Source organism: Melanostigma gelatinosum (genome assembly GCF_949748355.1).
Source record: "Melanostigma gelatinosum genome assembly, chromosome: 22".
Classification (NCBI taxonomy): domain Eukaryota; kingdom Metazoa; phylum Chordata; class Actinopteri; order Perciformes; family Zoarcidae; genus Melanostigma; species Melanostigma gelatinosum.
The window spans coordinates 14305933-14319833 of record NC_136655.1 but is presented as its reverse complement, the minus strand read 5'-3'; the positions used below and the strand labels follow the sequence as shown (position 1 = coordinate 14319833).

Here is a 13901-nt window from a genome sequence, read left to right as displayed (position 1 = left end):
GCATACCTGGCTGATATATTTCATCATCTGAATGAACTGAACACACGGATGCAAGGCCGAAATGAAAACCTGCTTACAAGCACTGACAAAATGAACGGATTCCGTTTAAAGGTGCAGCTCTGGCAACAACATGTGCAGCGTGGCAACCTTGAGATGTTCCCACTCACCGAGAAACTGCAGGATGGCAACACTGCTGCAATGTGCGAGGTGATTGGCAAACATTTGAAAACTCTGGAGGAGAAGTTGTCATTTTATTTCTCTTCAGCCTTCACAGAATGCCTTGACTGGGTTAGGGACCCATACAGCTCAGCATCCGTTGCTGGAAATGACATGACTTTAAAGGAGCAAGAGGAACTCATTGAACTGAAACAAGATCGTGGTTTAAAGCTAAACTTTGCTGATCTTCCTTTGGACAGTTTTTGGTTAGCTGTTGCCAAGGAGTTCCCCATTCTGGCCAACAAAGCTATTTTGACATTGCTCCCGTTTTCAACCACATATCTGTGTGAGCTGAGCTTCTCAAGCTTGACAGCGATAAAAACTAAAAACAGAGAGAGACTGAGAGCTGTTGAGGAAGAGCTTCGTGTGTGTCTTTCTACCATTCCTGCCAGGATATCCATGTTGTGTTCATCGAAACAGGCCCAGGTTTCACACTAAGTGAGTACAAATACATTTAGAAACTATATTATTAACTATATGTATTATATGTACTGTGTTAGTGTCTTTTTGTGTCATTTTGGTTGGTGGTGTGCCCCAGGATTTTGTAAATGTAAAAAGTGTGCCGCGGCTCAAAAAAGGTTGAAAATCACTGCTCTAGTGTACGCCAAATTCCATTCCTTTATATCTCGAGAGATGCGTGACAGCCATTTCTCGCGACGTCGCTTGGATAGCTCCTTCGTGTCATTTCCTTGATGTGTAATGACCGCTGGCAAACGAAAGAATGATTTCTTGTCTCTATCAGCTCTGCTGCCACAACCAAAGACAGCACAAAAGTTCACCACCGATAAGTTATGCAACTCAGCCGTGCATGCCAGTGGCTTTGTGTGTACGCCAACATGGCCGACAGCTAAACTGTGACGTCACACGAGACCACTCTATAGCTTTAATAAGTTCAAGCAGTGACGGTATGTAACAGACCATTTTCACGATGGACATCTTGATTTGTGAAACATGGAAGTAATTAATGTCAATAATATTATGGCTAAGTGACATTTAGGTTTTCTGGGTTGTATCTTTACGCCGAGGTTCTTCATAATATTATGCAACGAATACAGTTTGTCAGAATTAAATAACCAGTTAGGTCTATAACTTCAGTGGACGAGAGCAGGACGGCAACCCTCTCGCTCTCCGGGGAGAACTCCAACACAGCGGCGCTCAGCCGCTTTATTAACTTGCAAAATGACATTGTAAATTACCAAACATCACATGTGTAATTCATGCCATGATTTAAACAAGATCAAAAAAATATTTGTCTGTCGATGTTGACTACCCTACATGTTTCTTTTCTGAAATAAGGTCCCATGGGGTACACCGGAAGAGGAGGGGCTTCTCCTCTCTATAGCAACATATCAACCTGCCATTCCGTGTGCCTTTTGACTGATTCCATGTGAATACAGCATTACTCCTACTAGTAGAAGTACTACAACTATTAAGGCTGCTGCTTCTAAACATTACTACTAACACGACGACTACAACCACTACTAACACAAGACATTTAGACAGATATATTGTCTGTTTAGTTTCATCATTAGTAGCAGACTTATTTATTATTAGTTTATTAGTGTTATTGTAGTTTTTTCATGCAGATAAAGAACTCACTGACTGTGGTGGCAATGGTGGAGTCATGGGGAATGTCAGTGTGAGCCTCTGCAAGATCAGACTATTATTAATCATAAATATGAAACAAATACTTCTCTCCGGCTCATTTTACAACTTTACAGTGCGCATGCATTCTAGAGTTGTTGTGTTAGGGCTTCCACTTACTTGTTGCTGTGCTCTCTGGTGGTTGTGTTGTGGTTCTGCGTGGGTCAGCTGAAAAACAATGAATAAGAAGCTCAGCAGCTTGTTCATCGTCTGAAATCATATCATCTTTAGTATGAATAAGATACAAAACAACTACCAACACCCTTAGTGTGAAACACAGGCTTTTGGTATCTTCAATAATTTTCGTCAGATCTCCGAAATAAAATGTTCTCACTTGGTTGAACATTCAACAATCTTCCCCAACCATCAAGTTATTTATTTAAGATGCAGAGAACATAATTCAATCCTGACACGTTGCATAAAACAACATCTACACTGCGACCAAAGTGCATCTTGTGCACTCAGAATGCGTCGGGTATATTTTTTCATATGGTCTAGTGGAGCCCAGGAGTTGACGATCTCCAGAAGTGAATTTCAGATGTGCTTCATAAAGAGCTCCTAAAGGCAAGGCAAGGCAAGGCAAGTTTATTTGTATAGCACATTTCAACAACAAGGTAATTCAAAGTGCTTCACATGAAACCATTAAAAGCATCAAAACATAAGGCAAAAGAAAAGGAAATTTAAAAACAATTAAAGAAACAGTGTAAGAAATAAAATTCAGTAGTAAAAAGTAAAGGAGATTTAAAACATACATTGAAACAATAATTGATGTCTCCCTGAGACATTACGCTGCACACAATCAACCATACACTGCCGCAATTCTGCAATTACTCGCACACAAACCACGTCTGGAAAAGATCTCTGCCGATCTGCGTTTTATAGTGTACGCCTTGCACGAACTCGGTCCCGGAGGAAATGGCGATATATTGTGCAGTTCTTTTAAAACCATTAAAAGCATCAAAACATAAGGCAAAAGAAAAGGAGATTTAACAGCAATTAAGAACAGTGTAAGAAATAAAATACAGTAGTAAAATGCAGAAATGCAGGAAATTGATTAATATATGAATTGAATGTGGTTCAATTAAAGGCAGCAGCAAACAGAAAAGTCTTCAATCTTGATTTAAATGAGCTGAGGGTCTCAGCAGACCTGCAGCTTTCTGGGACTTTGTTCCAGATATGTGGAGCAGAAAAACTGAACGCTGCTTCTCCATGTTTAGTTCTGACTCTGGGAACAGAAAGTAGACCGGTGGGGTCGGGATGGTTCATAAGGTAGCAGCAGATCAGAGATGTATTTTGGTCCTAAACCATTCAGTGCTTTGTAAACCAACAGTAGCATTTTAAAGTCAATTCTTTGTTGGACAGGAAGCCAGTGCAAAGACATCAGAACTGGAGTGATGTGATCCACCCTCCTGGTCTTAGTGAGGACTCGAGCTGCAGCGTTCTGAATCAGCTGCAGCTTCCTGACAGACTTTTTACAGAGACCTGTAAACACACCGTTACAGTAGTCCAGTCTGCTGAAGATAAATGCGTGGACAAGTTTTTCCAATTCCTGTTGAGACATAAGTCCTCTAATCCTTGATATATTCTTCAGGTGATAGTAGGCTGATTTTGTAATTGTCTTGATATGGCTGTTCAGGTTGAGGTCTGAATCCATAACTACACCTAGATTTCTGGCTTGGTTTGTGGGTTTTAACATCAGTGATTGAAGCTGAGCGGTGATTTTCAATTGTTCATCCTTGGTACCAAAAACAATTACTTCTGTTTTATCTTTGTTTAATTGAAGAAAATTCTGGCACATCCAGTTGTTGATTTGTTCAATGCAGTTACCCAGCCCTTGTATGGGATTATAGTCCCCTGGTGACATAGTTATGTAGATTTGTGTGTCGTCTGCATAATTATGATAACACACTTTGTTGCTTTCCATAAACTGAGCTAGTGGAAGCATGTAGATGTTGAACAGAAGAGGCCCCAGTATTGAACCTTGAAAATGGGAGGTTTGATATTGGCCTATAATTTTTCATCGTTGCGGAGTCTAAACTAGCCTTCTTTAGGAGCAGTTTAATAACTGCAGTTTTTAGGGCTTGTGGGAAGACACCTGAGAGAAGGGATGTGTTTACAATTTGTAAGAGATCAGTGGTCATGCAGTTTGAAATATTTTTGAAAAAGTGTGTTGGTAGAATATCCAAGCAGCAGGAGGATGACTTCAGATGTTGTATAATGTCTTCTAGGCTTCTACGGTCGATTGAATGAAATTGTGTCATGATATTTGAATGGATGTTATTCAGAGATCGGGACAACACATATCCTGTGGTTGGTGTGGAGGCACTGACTGCTTGTCTAATTTTCTGAATTTTGTCAGTAAAAAAGGAGGCAAATTGATTGCATGCCCAGGTCGATTGGAGTTCAGCAGCTACCGACACTGGAGGGTTTGTTAGCCTGTCGACGGTAGCAAATAAGGCGCGTGTATTGTTCTTGTTTTTGGTTATGATGTCAGAGAAGAATGACTGCCTTGCATTTCTAAGTTCCAAATTATAATTGCGAAGTCTCTCTTTATAGATGTCACAGTGAACCTGGAGATTAGTTTTTCGCCACCTGCGCTCAGCTTTCCGACACTCTCGTTTCTCCATTTTGACCAACGTAGCATTTCTCCAAGGAGATCTTTGCTTACCCGAGACAACCTTCACTTTAGTGGGTGCAATGGCATCAATAATATTTTTAACTTTAAAATTGAAGCCATCTACAAGCTCATTGACTGAGAGGCAAGAGAGGGCTGGTGTGGAGGAGAACTTCTGAATAAATAGTTCACTGGTGTTTTCAGAGATGTAACGCTTTGTCACAACCTTGGTTTGGACATTTGTGTGCAAGGAGATTGCACTCTCAAAGAAAACACAGAAATGATCAGAGAGTGCAACATCAGTCACAGCAACCTTGGAAATGTTTACACCTTTGGTGATGATTAGGTCCAGAGTGTACCCCCTGTTGTGGGTGGGTCCTGTCACATGCTGAGTCAGATCATAGTTATCAAGGACACCACATAGTTCTATAGACTCTCTGTCCTGGGGATTATCAACATGGATATTAAAATCACCAACAATAACAACACAGTCAAAATCAATACAGATTACAGACAGCAGTTCAGTAAACTCATCAAAGAAGGTTGCACAGTATTTAGGTGGTCTGTAAATGTTTAGGAATAAAGCTTGAGTGGAATTCAGAGCCACAGACAGCAAGATGGCGGCGCGCGTAGTCGCAGCGACCTCTCGCTCCTCCGACAATGCAGTGGTTTGTTTATTTAATAAGAGTCCGTCAGAAAGTTTGTCATGTTCGTCTCGTCTGTCTACGTTGGAGTATAAATACAATCAACAGGCTCTGCTAAACATCAGCAAGCTTCACTATACTTTGGACACTTCAATAGAGTCCATCATCGGGGAACTCGGATTACTCCGCCAGCCCGGGGCCACGTCGTACTCTAACACGGCGACCACAGCCCCGGTAAGGAGACTACCTCACCAGCCCGTGACCACATCGGACTCTACTGCGACCACAGCCCCGGTAAAGAGACATCGGAAACGGTGTGCGAGGAAGCAGAAGAGGGGTAAACGCGGAGGTATCCGAGCTAGGCTAGCGGCTAGCCCTACTCGTCCAGCCATACCATCCATCATCCTGGCTAACGTACGGTCTCTGGACCACAAAATGGACCACATACGACTGCTGAGGTCAGGAAATAGGACAGTGAGTAACTGCTGTGTGCTTGTTTTTACTGAAACATGGCTAAATGACAATATCCCGGACTCCGCTGTGCAACTCGATGAGCTAACATGCTATCGGGCGGACAGGGCCCATGCTAACGGATGTAAACAAAGAGGCGGGGGCGTGTGTGTCTACATACGTGACGTGTGGTGCCGAGACGCTGTGGTAGTATGCAGACACTGTTCACCACGGGTGGAGTTTATGATCATAAAGTGCCGTCCTTTCTACCTGCCGAGGGAATTTAATGCAGTCTTGCTAGTTGCAGTATATATCCCTCCAACCTCCAACAACAGTGACAGGAGTGCGGCACTCTGTGAACTGCATCATGCTATCAGTGAACAACAGACGGCTCACCCGGATGGTTTCATTGTCGTCGCAGGAGATTTTAATCATGCAAACCTTAAGACTGTTCTTCCAAATCTCTACCAGCATGTAAAATTCCCAACAAGGGAGAAAAACATCCTGGATTTAGTCTACACTTCACTTAAAGGAGCATACAAGGCCACCCCTCTCCCCCACATTGGACTCTCTGACCACCTCACTGTTATGCTAACGCCAGCATACAGGCCCAGAGTGAGAGTGAAAAAACCGGTTCGAAAAGAGATCACAGTGTGGCCCGAAGGATCAAGATCTGCTCTCAAGGACTGTCTCGCTACAACAGACTGGGACATGTTCAAACATGCAGCCACGTACAATAACAATATAGACAATGAGGAGCTCACAGACACTATTCTTTCCTACATCCGGAAATGCACAGATGATGTAACGGCTAAAAAGACCATCACCACTAGGGCTAACAAGAAGCCTTGGCTGACAGGGGCCGTCCATCAGCTGCTGCGGGCCAGAGACAAAGCCTTCAATGCCGGAGATAGAAATGGCCTGAAAACAGCGAGAGCCAACCTGTCCCGGGGCATTAGAAAAGCAAAACAGGACTACTCTGAAAAAAGCATCAACCACTTCAAGGACAGCAGAGACACACGCAGCCTGTGGCAGGGCATCCAGACCATAACGGACTACAAGCCTGCTTCACAGACCTGTGATGACAACATCTCTCTGCTGAACGACCTCAACAGCTTCTTCGCACGGTTTGAATCAACAAACACCACTAGCCCACAGAAAACCTCACCCTCCCCCCACGACCAGGCCCTGTGCCTGTCTGCTGCAAGTGTGAAAAGAGCACTCTCCACCATCAATCCCCGAAAAGCAACAGGCCCAGACAACATCCAAGGCCGCACACTAAGGGACTGCGCAGAGGAGCTAACAGATATCTTCACTGTTATCTTCAACACTTCTCTGAGTCAAGCTGCTGTCCCATCACACCTCAAAACCTCCATCATCATACCTGTACCCAAGAAACCGGCTCCATCCTGCTTCAATGACTATCGCCCCGTGGCACTGACCCCCATCATTATGAAGTGTTTTGAACGGCTAGTCATGGCCCACATCAAGTCCATCCTCCCCCCCACCATGGATCCCTCTCAGTTTGCATACAGAGCAAAACGTTCCACAGAGGACGCAATCTGCTCTGCTCTCCACCCAGCCCTCACCCACCTAGAAAAAGCAGACTCGTATGTAAGAATACTTTTCATAGACTTCAGCTCAGCATTTAATACCATAATCCCACAACAACTCATCTGCAAACTGGACCAGCTGGGGTTCAACACCCCACTGTGCAATTGGGTCCTGGACTTCCTCAGTGAGAGGCAACAAGCAGTACGTGTCGGCAACAACACCTCACGCAGCATCACCCTAAGCACTGGGGCCCCACAAGGCTGTGTGCTCAGCCCCCTGCTCTTCACCCTGCTGACTCACGACTGCGAACCTACATACAGCACCAATCACATGGTGAAGTTCGCAGACGACACCACTCTGGTTGGTCTCATCACCAAGAACAATGAGACCAACTATAGGAAGGAGGTCAACCTTCTGACCACGTGGTGCAGCGACAACAATCTCCTGCTGAATGTCACCAAAACTAAGGAGATTGTTGTTGACTTCAGGAGACGCCACACTGTACACCTGCCACTGACCATCGATGGTGCTGCTGTGGAGCAAGTAGAAAGCACCAAATTCCTGGGGGTGCACATCACTGACGACCTCTCCTGGGCCACCAACTGCGCATCACTGGCAAAGACAGCCCAGCGGCGCCTCTACTTCCTTCGCAAGCTGAAGAGAGTAAAAGCCCCCACATCAGTGCTGACATCATTTTACAGGGGCACCATTGAAAGCATCCTATCCAGCTGCATCACTGTGTGGGGTGGTAGCTGCACCCAACACAGCAGGAAAGCACTCCAACGCATTGTAAAGACAGCCGGACAGATCATCGGTGCCCCACTCTCCTCGTTACAGGAAATATACACCACCCGCCTCACCCGGAAAGCCATTCAAATTGCAAGCGACACCAGTCACCCTGCACATAGTCTGTTCAGCCTCCTACCCTCTGGAAGAAGGTACAGGAGCCTCCGCTGCCGCACCACCAGACTAAAGAACAGTTTTACCCACCAAGCTGTCAGGACACTGAACTCTCTCCCCTCACTCCCCCCAATCATATCCTCCAGCCTGAGGGAAGCTGAAGCTGAAAGTACAGAAGTACTGTAAATATGTACTCATATTTATATTTATATTATATTTATTGCCCACTTTTCACACACACACATACACACACAGTATTATATTAATTGCCCATTTTCCCATCATTATTATATCAATTGCCCACCTGCCCCTACATTATTAATTATTTATTACATTAATTGCCCACTTTTCCCGTTTTTATGTGTATTGAATGTTTTATTGTAGTATAGTATATGTTTTAACTAGGATATCTGTCTTCACTTAGCCTAGGAAGTGTTTTATGTTTTATGTGTTGTGCTGCACTTTATGTTCCACCGTGGGAGAGTGGGAAACGTTATTTCGATTCCTTATATGTCCTGACATGCAAGAATTGACAATAAAAGCTACTTTGAACTTTGAACTTTGATATTCAAAAGAACTAAAATGACCAAAGGGCATCTGCTTGCATTGAAGAGAATCATTAAATAAAACAGCAACTCCACCTCCTTTCTTATGCGCTCTTGTTTCACTCATGAAACTGAAGTTGGGAGGTGTTGATTCAATAAGAACAGCTGCACTGTTATCTTGATTTAACCAAGTTTCAGTTAAAAACAAAATGTCCAGTTTGTGCCTAACAATAAAATCATTGATTAAAATTGTTTTTCCTGACAGAGACCTGACATTTAATAAAGCTAGGTTTAATGTGGTTAAAACTGTCTTTGCCTAATTTATTTGGACAGGCTGACGAGGAATGTATGCTAAGTTTGATAAGTTTGCATGTTTACTGTTGTTTCTTCGCAGCCTCACCTTTCTTTTTCTATAAACTTGCAAGACAGGAATTGAAGCGGCTAGCTGCATACAGGGCCCTGACTTTTCCTGGAGAGAGTCATTGGTGTCATTAGCCTTGTAGCCTGGACCCAGAAGATATAAATTATTTCCGTTATCATGTAGGGGAGACAGAAGATGGTTGTGTGGGGAGGAGTGTGTTTGGTCCCAGCAATGACCAGCTCTTTCATGTGGTCAGTGAACTCCAGGTGGGGGGAGGATGTGGAGAGTGTGAGAGAGGAAAGGGACCTGGATGGAATTTGGGGGGTGGAAGTAGGTGCTGGGGAGGGAGGTAATGACTCCTCGTCTAGGAAGGGTGGGGAAAGTGGGAGACCGGAGGCGAAGGCGGTCCCTGATGATGTGGTTGGAGACTCCTCCTTTTGGCTGTCGTTAGGCGGGGGCATCCTTCCCGTAAGGTCTCCATGGCGATGCTGTGTGGTTATCTCTTGTTTAGACTCCTCTTGTATCGTGTCCTTGGCAGTAGGGACAGACGGGTGACGCAGGGAGAAAAACAGGTTTGAGGTAAACAGTTTTACCCCTGACGTGTTCAGGCCAATTCCATGCGCTGTAAAAAGATGTCTGCGCTCCCAGAAAAGGTAGAAATTGTTGATAAAATGTACTGAATGGTCAGCACATGCAGTTGACAGCCATCTGTTCAGTGCAAACAGCCTGCTGAATCCTTCATCTCCTCCTCTGACTGGTGGAAGAGGGCCACTGATAAACACCTCAGCCTTGACAGAGCTGACTGTGTTTAACAGATCAATATAGTCTCGCTTTAGAACTTCAGACTGTTGTTTCACAATATCACAGCTTCCTGTATGCACGATGATGTTTTTCGCTGTGGGATAGTCAGCCACGATGTCCAGGAATTTGTCTCTCATGTCAGAGACCATATCTTTCGGAAAGCAGAGTATTTTGGTGTTCTTGCTGCACAGTTTTCTGACATCTTTTACAGCATAGTCACCAACAATCAGAGTCTCAGGCCCAGTCATTAGCTTTGCCTGCAGCCTTTTCTCACATTTACTCTCAGTTCTTACCCCGCTTTGAGGAGATAGCTGCTTATCCAGGTCATCAGATGGAGATTTATGATCCTGCGACAATGGAGCAAATCTGTTTTGAAGTTGTAGGCTTGGTTGTTGTGGAGGTATTTTGCAGGTTTTACTTTCCTTAGCTGTCCTTGGCTTTGTCCGTCTGGGTGCAGGGGTTGAGGAGGAGTTCTGCCCGTGTGCTAGTGCAGGCCAGTCAGTCGCATAAGATTCATTATCTGCTCTCGCCTCCTGTTTCTTGGTAGACCTGGTTATGCTAGTTAGCTGTGTCTTAGCTTGCATTTGTCCAGTGTTTTGAGTCCATGGTAGAGTGGTATCATTCCCACACAGTCCATTTACTTCCGCGTTTACTTCTAGTCTGTAGATTTTTGTTTCCAAGACTGCAATCTTCTGTAGGAGTTTGTAGTAGTCATCCGTGGAGAAAGGAGGCATTTTGCTGCTACTTAGCTTTAGCCAACAATCCAAATAGCTCGACGACTTCTGGATTTGTCTTCACTCAAATGTTGAAGAGTGATATATGTGATATATCTGGCAAGATATATGTGATATATCTGGCCAAGTGAAGCAAGAAAATGCAAGCAGAGGCAAGAGCAAGCAGCAAAGCGACTGCACTCTCTCATCAAGGTCGATCAATAGTTTTTTAAAGGGCTAAAGAGAAGGCCCCAGAGGGGGATGACTTCCCACTTGCTGATGCTGCCAAGAGTGCGGGTGATCCGACGTTTCTCACATCGCTGCTTCCATTTTGGATTTGCTTCTGAATTCAGATCCAATAAAGGGACATCAAACCCCAAATGTATTTACATGTTTTCAAGTCAGATCCCCTGGACCTATCACTAGAAAAAGGCAAAGCTTTCCCACTGGATCGTCGATGCGATGGAGTAGCGTCTCAACTCCAAGTTCCCTCCTGATGTCTGAAGTCCTTACCCTATCTCTGAGCGGGCTGAGCCCGGCCACCCTACGGAGGAAACTAATTTCGGCCGCTTGTAGCCGCGACCTTGTTCTTTCGGTCATGACGCAGAGTTCGTGACCATAGGTGAGGGTCGGAACGTAGACCGACCGGTAGATTCAGAGCTTCGCCTTCCGGCTCAGCTCCCTCTTCACCAATACGGTCCGCTGCAGCGCCTGCTTTGCTGCTGCAGCCGCACCGATCCGCCTGTCGATCTCCTGCTCCATCTTACTCCATCCTCACTCGTGAACAAGACCCAGAGATAATTGAACTCCTTCGCTTGCGGTAGGCACTCCGTCCCCACCTAGAGGGAGCAATCCACCGGTGTCCGGCAGAGCACCATGGCCTCAGATTTGGAGGTGCCGCTTCACACTCGGCTGAAAACCGCCCCAGTGAATGCTGGAGGTCACGATCCGAGGAGGCCAACAGGACCGCATCATCTGAGAATACGAACACAGCTCCTACTGCAGTCGTACAGAGACCAGATGGCCCGTTGCAACGGGTCCAGCACCCCATAATCCCGCAGCACCCCACACAAAAACCCCTGAGGGACCCGGTCGAAAGCCTTCGCCAAGTCCACAAAGCACATGTAGACTGGTTGGGCAAACTCACAGGACCCTTCCAGTAGTCTTGCGAGTGTAAAGAGCTGGTCCACTGTTCCACGGCCGGGACAGAATCCGCACTGCTCCTCTTGAATCCGAGGTTCGACAAACGGTCGGAGCCTCCTTTCCAGCACCCTGGCGTAAGCCTTCCCCGGGACGCTGAGTAGTGTGATACCCCGATATTTCGAGCACACTCTCCGGTCCCCCTTTTTGAAAATGGGAACCACCACCACCCCGGTCTGCCAGTCCATGGGCACTGATCCCGACCTCCAAGCAACATTGAAGAGGCGTGTCAGCCAATACAGCCCAACAGTGTCCAGCACCTTCAGCATCTCAGGGCGGATCTCATCCACCACTAGCACCTTGCCACCAAGGAGCTTTTTGACTACCGTATCGGCCTCCGCCAGGGATATGGGTGCGCCCCCCTCCAAGTCTTCAGGCACTGCCTCCTCTCCAGGAGACCCCTGAGCCAACCAGGCCCAAAAGACCTCCTTCTTCAGCTTGACGGCTTCCCTCACCTCCGGTGTCCACCACCGGCTTCTCGGGTTGCCGCGACGACAGGCACCGATGTCCTTCCGACCACAACTCCTAGCGGCCGCGTCCACAATAGAGGCTTTGAACATGGTCTACTCGGATTCCATGTCCCTCAGGATGTGTGAGAAGCTCTTCCGGAGGTGGGAGTTAAAGACCTCCCGGACAGGATCCTCCGCCAGACGTTCCCAGTTCACCCTCACTACACGTTTGGGCTTGCCAGGTCTTTCCAGCCAGCTACCCTGCCATCTGATCCAATTCAAGCGCAGAAGTTCAATAGCGAGACACCACTCGGGTTCAGATCAGGCAATCCGTTCCTCCAATCACCCCCTGCCAGGTTTCTCCGTCATTGCCCATGTACGCGTTGAAGTCCCCCAGGAGAACTATGGAGTCGGCAGGCGGCCCCTCCCACCGACTCTAAGAAGGCCGCATACTCCGAACTACTGCCTGGTGCAGAAGCACAAACAACAGTCAGAGCCTTGCTCCCCGCAACCCGTAGGCGCATGGAGCCTCTTGTTCTCCGGGGTGAACTCCAACATAGCGGCGCTCAGCCGCTTTATTAACTTGGAAAATTACATTGTAAATTGCCAAACATCATATGTGTAATTTCTGCCACGATTTAAACAAGATCAAAAAAATATTTGTCTCTTGATGTTGACGACCCGACATGTTTTTTTTCTGAAATAAGGTCCCATGGGGTACACCGGAAGAGGAGGGGCTTCTCCTCTCTATAGCAACATATCAACCTGCCATTCCGTCGGACTGTTGGTTAGTTTTTCCGGTGCGGTCCAGAAGGTGTTTTGACTGATTCCATGTGAATACAGCATTACTCCTACGAGTAGAAGTACTACAACCAGTGGCGGCTGGTGGAGAATGTTCTAGGTAGGGCCATCCTATCAATTTCAGCAAACATCCCAGTATGATTTAATGCAAAAAAAAATGTAAGTATCAAACACGCATTATTACTTGGCAGTTAAATATTTAACATGTATTCCAACACAAAAACAATCAGTAAATAGCACTTATATAATATAATATAACATGTTTATTTATTGAGATGCCCCTATGGACCTTGTTACAGTAGGTAAAGATCAGGAGAAGTAAACATGAAGTGTAATTATGAATGCTGATGTTAAATTAAGCTATGATGAGTTTTCACTGTTAATTTAACATCTCTATTACATGTTGATGCCTCCATGACCAAGTTAAGCAGATGAGACTGAGGACAACTATGTAGAAGAAAAGATGTTCACTTTGTCTCATATGTAGCTTGTGTGTCCTGGTGTTCTCATGTTTCCTTACCTCCTCATCCCTCACTCCTGTAACTGTCCGTGCTGGATCCGTCCCCGTTGTTTTAAAAAGTTAAATAAGTTATTAGCATGACGTCATCCAGCTAGCCAAACCTGTCTGGTGTACAGCTATTACAGAAGCTCCGCATGTACTGCTTCCCTTTCGCGCGAGTCTGCTGTCTGATTGTGAGGTCAGGCTGATCTGATATCAGCTCTTTGGCTGCAGAATCTCCTCAAAGTTCTCCTCTCAAACGGGTCTTGGAGGAGGAGTGCTCGCCTGTAGAGACTTCTCCTGACGAGAACGCGCAGCTATGGGCCAGATCGTTCTGGCCCCAAGCTGAATCTATTTGAGGGCGCTGATTGGCTAAATTGTATGTCACTCATTGATATCTTGAATCAGCAATTGGCTAAACTGCTTCATAGACCCATCTCTTTTGGGCCAAAACTATCAGGCCCCCCAAGCTGCGCGTTCTCAGAGTGTCGTGCACACAGACAGAGAGCA

The 13901-nt window shown here is 45.9% G+C and overlaps 1 protein-coding gene across 11 annotated transcripts in view; it reads right to left on the bottom strand.

Annotated features, from left to right (window-relative positions):
• The window catches only part of il15ra (interleukin 15 receptor subunit alpha), a 29973-nt gene that overhangs the window by 5429 nt on the left and 10643 nt on the right, over window positions 1–13901 (bottom strand). For 9 of the 11 annotated variants that reach the window (XM_079294956.1, XM_079294946.1, XM_079294950.1 and 6 more), the window contains 2 exons: window positions 1981–2028; window positions 1816–1863 (listed from right to left, as the gene is read on the bottom strand). In XM_079294956.1, the coding sequence (XP_079151082.1) occupies window positions 1816–1863; window positions 1981–2028 (96 nt within the window). Of the gene's footprint in view, window positions 1–1815; window positions 1877–1980; window positions 2029–13901 lie in introns of all 11 variants that reach the window. The other 2 variants (XM_079294947.1, XM_079294954.1) reach the window with 2 other exon arrangements.